Source organism: Aplysia californica, unplaced genomic scaffold (assembly GCF_000002075.1).
Source record: "Aplysia californica isolate F4 #8 unplaced genomic scaffold, AplCal3.0 scaffold00181, whole genome shotgun sequence".
Taxonomy (NCBI): domain Eukaryota; kingdom Metazoa; phylum Mollusca; class Gastropoda; order Aplysiida; family Aplysiidae; genus Aplysia; species Aplysia californica.
The window spans coordinates 748915-752032 of NW_004797451.1; the positions used below are offsets into that span (position 1 = coordinate 748915).

Consider the following 3118-nt stretch of genomic DNA (forward strand, 5'->3'; position numbering starts at 1 on the left):
CCCCCCCCCTCCTCCTTCCTGTTGTTTGTCTTTTTGATCAGCTCGTTTTTAAAAATTGTGTTATTAGTTGCCAAGTTGTTCAGGCCATCTGCCATATTTCTGTGTATGTTGTTCCCTGTCTTCCTGTGCTCTTCTTTCACTTTAGTCTACAGCAGCAGTTGCTCCAGCCCATTTGATCTGTTTCTGTGGCCCAAGAATCTCAAATGTCTATTTCTGACAGTTCTGGCTACAGATCTTTCCCAACCCGCCACTCGGAGCACTTCTTTACGCTCCTGTCTGTCCACGAGATCTGAGGATTCTTTGTACAGACCACATCTCGGCGCCCCCGTCTTCTCTCTGTCTCAGTGTTCAGAGCCCCGCCATCGCACCCATACAAAGGACGGACCACAAGTACGCTCCAGGGGTTCTTATCTTTGTGTGCATTGCTGTATGATCCCGTGAAAGAAGACGGGTAGTTCTTAGTGCTGTAGAAAAAACGTTTGGCCGCTCACTGCCCAGTATGTGCTGGTCCAGTGTGGTCAGCTACCTTAGTGTACAGTGGGCGTGGCTCGCTGTGCTGGTCCAGTGTGGTCAGCTACCCTAGTGTACAGTGGGCGTGGCTCGCTGTGCTGGTCCAGTGTGGTCAGCTACCTTAGTGTACAGTGGGCGTGGCTCGCTGTGCTGGTCCAGTGTGGTCAGCTACCTTAGTGTACAGTGGGCGTGGCTCGCTGTGCTGGTCCAGTGTGGTCAGCTACCCTAGTGTACAGTGGGCGTGGCTCGCTGTGCGGCCCAGTGTGGTCAGCTACCTTAGTGTACAGTGGGCGTGGCTCGTTGTGCGGCCCAGTTCGAAACCCTTCCTTTAGCTTAACGTTGTTCTCCCCGGCACCAGGACGTTCAGGACACAGAGGAGTCCGACTCCGATCTCTCCGCCGGAAGTGGCAGCGGCGACTCCGACAGCACGTTCACGGACACAGAGACTGATGACGTGACCCCGGCCTGGGGACCCCCCGTACAGCTGGACCTGGGCGGCGGGCAGACGGCGGCCTGGGTCCTGGACACCGACAACTTCGCGCGGCTCAGCCTGGCCGACTGCTCCACTGACGTCATCTTCCGGTCCCCGCTCGTGGCCGACTTCCAGCTGACCAGAGAGGCCGGCATGGGGGTCGTGTTGTCGCCACAGGCAGGTAAATCTAGGTCGTGTTGTCCCCACAGGCAGGTAAATCTAGGTCGTGTTGTCGCCGCAGGCAGGTAAATCTAGGTCGTGTTGTCCCCACAGGCAGGTAAATGTAGGTCGTGTTGTCTGTCTCCACAGGCAGGTAAATGTAGGTCGTGTTGTCTGTCTCCACAGGCAGGTAAATGTAGGTTGTGTAGCTCAACGGCTGTACCAACCAGCATCAACACATCGCCGTGTGGCATTGGGAGGGTCGGAATGGTAGAACCGGGGGGAGCACTGGGAGTCACTGGGAGTCACTGGGAGTCACTGGGAGTCACTGGGAGTCACTGGGAGTCACTGGGAGTTGGGGAAACGACCTGTGCAGGTGCCAAGTTGTAGTAGCAAACAAAAACACAAAGGATAAACACAACTGGTTCAACAGAAAACAAATGCTCAGAACAATATTTATTCTTCTGGTAAAAAGTTAAGGAAAAAACCCCGGGGAAACGGCCTCCCTGTGAGGTGTGTAGCGTCTGTAGAAATTGGCAAGAGCAAGTTTCTGATGTTGATGGTACCAAGATTTGCTCACTGATGCCGTAACTTCCACAGTAAGAAGTAAGTCACGGCTGGCACGTGGACGGGCAGAATCTGTCCCAACAATCATTTCGACATTATTTCTGCTATCTACTGCAGAACCCGTGTAAGACGGACACCCATTGTCAGGGAGAAAAGTGGACGTATCAGACAGGTGGCGGTCTTAGCGGAGTTGGTGATTTTTTTGATTTTTTAAATAAAAATTTAAAAAATGGATTTTTAAAATTTAAATCAAGATTTTTTACATTTAAATCGGATTTTTTTTATTTAAAAAAAAATGTCGACACAGTTTGTTCTTTTAGTGCAAAATGCATTGTCTTTATTTTAACTAATGATTAATTTAAGCAACTGCAATTTTAGAAAGCCTTAATCTGCTAAATCTATATCAGTGAATTATGGCTACAGACAAAAAATGAAGAAAATGTCAGTCTAAAAGGAAGGGGGGGGGGGGGGTGAGTATGCGTAGATAAACTTGCATTCTATTACAGTGTGTGTGTGCGCGCGCTTGTGTTTGTCTAAAAAGAAATAGAAAATGCTAATTTCAATTATGAAAAAAGAGTAAATTGAATACAGTATTATTTTACTACTTACAGTGAGTGACAGGGGGGAAAGCAGACTTTTAAGCATGATTACTTTAGTCTACTAAACATTATATATCTGTTTTATAAAACCAAGGAAAGGAATTCTGAATGTTTAAAGATGTAAAAATAGAAAACTTTAAAAAAAAGTGATTTAAATCACTGAGATTTATTTTTTAAATCAAGTTGATAAAAAAAAATTTTAATCAACTGATTTAAATTGACCTGATTTAAATCAACCCAACCATGGTTTTCAATTATGAAAAAAGGGTAAATTGAGAACTGTATTATTTTACAGTGACAGGGGGGAAAGTAGACTTTTAAGCATGATTATATTAGTCTACTAAACCTTATATTGTTTAATAAAACCAAGGAAAGGAATTCTGAAGGTTTAAATATATGTAAAAACTGAATACATTTTTTTGAAAAGTGATTTAAATCACTGATTTTTATTTAAAATATCAAGTTGATTAAAATAAAAAAAATCAACTGATTTAAATCAACCCAGCTCTGATTTCAATTATAGGAAAAAAAGTAATTTGAATCTGTATTATTTTACAGTGAAAGGGGGGAAAGCAGACTTTTAAGCATGAATATATTAGTCTACTAAACCTTATATCTGTTTTATGAAACCAAGGAAAGGAATTCTGAATGTTGAAATGTGTAAAAACTGAATAAAAATAAATATTTTAAAAAGTTATTTAAATCACTGATTTTTATTTAAAAAATCAAGTTGATTTAAAAATTAAAAATCAACTTATTTAAATCAACTTGATTTAAATCAACCCAACCCTGGGTCTTAGACAGACGGACA

The 3118-nt window shown here is 43.2% G+C and overlaps 1 protein-coding gene across 1 annotated transcript in view; it reads left to right on the plus strand.

Moving 5' to 3' along the window:
- LOC101852625 overlaps nucleotides 1–1163 on the plus strand; it is a gene marked incomplete at its 3' end in the record, with an annotated part of 9914 nt that extends 8751 nt beyond the window's left edge. Inside the window, 1 exon segment of the mRNA XM_013082567.2 lies at nucleotides 869–1163. Coding sequence (XP_012938021.1) covers nucleotides 869–1163 — 295 coding nt within the window.
- Nucleotides 1164–3118: the final 1955 nt, after the last annotated feature.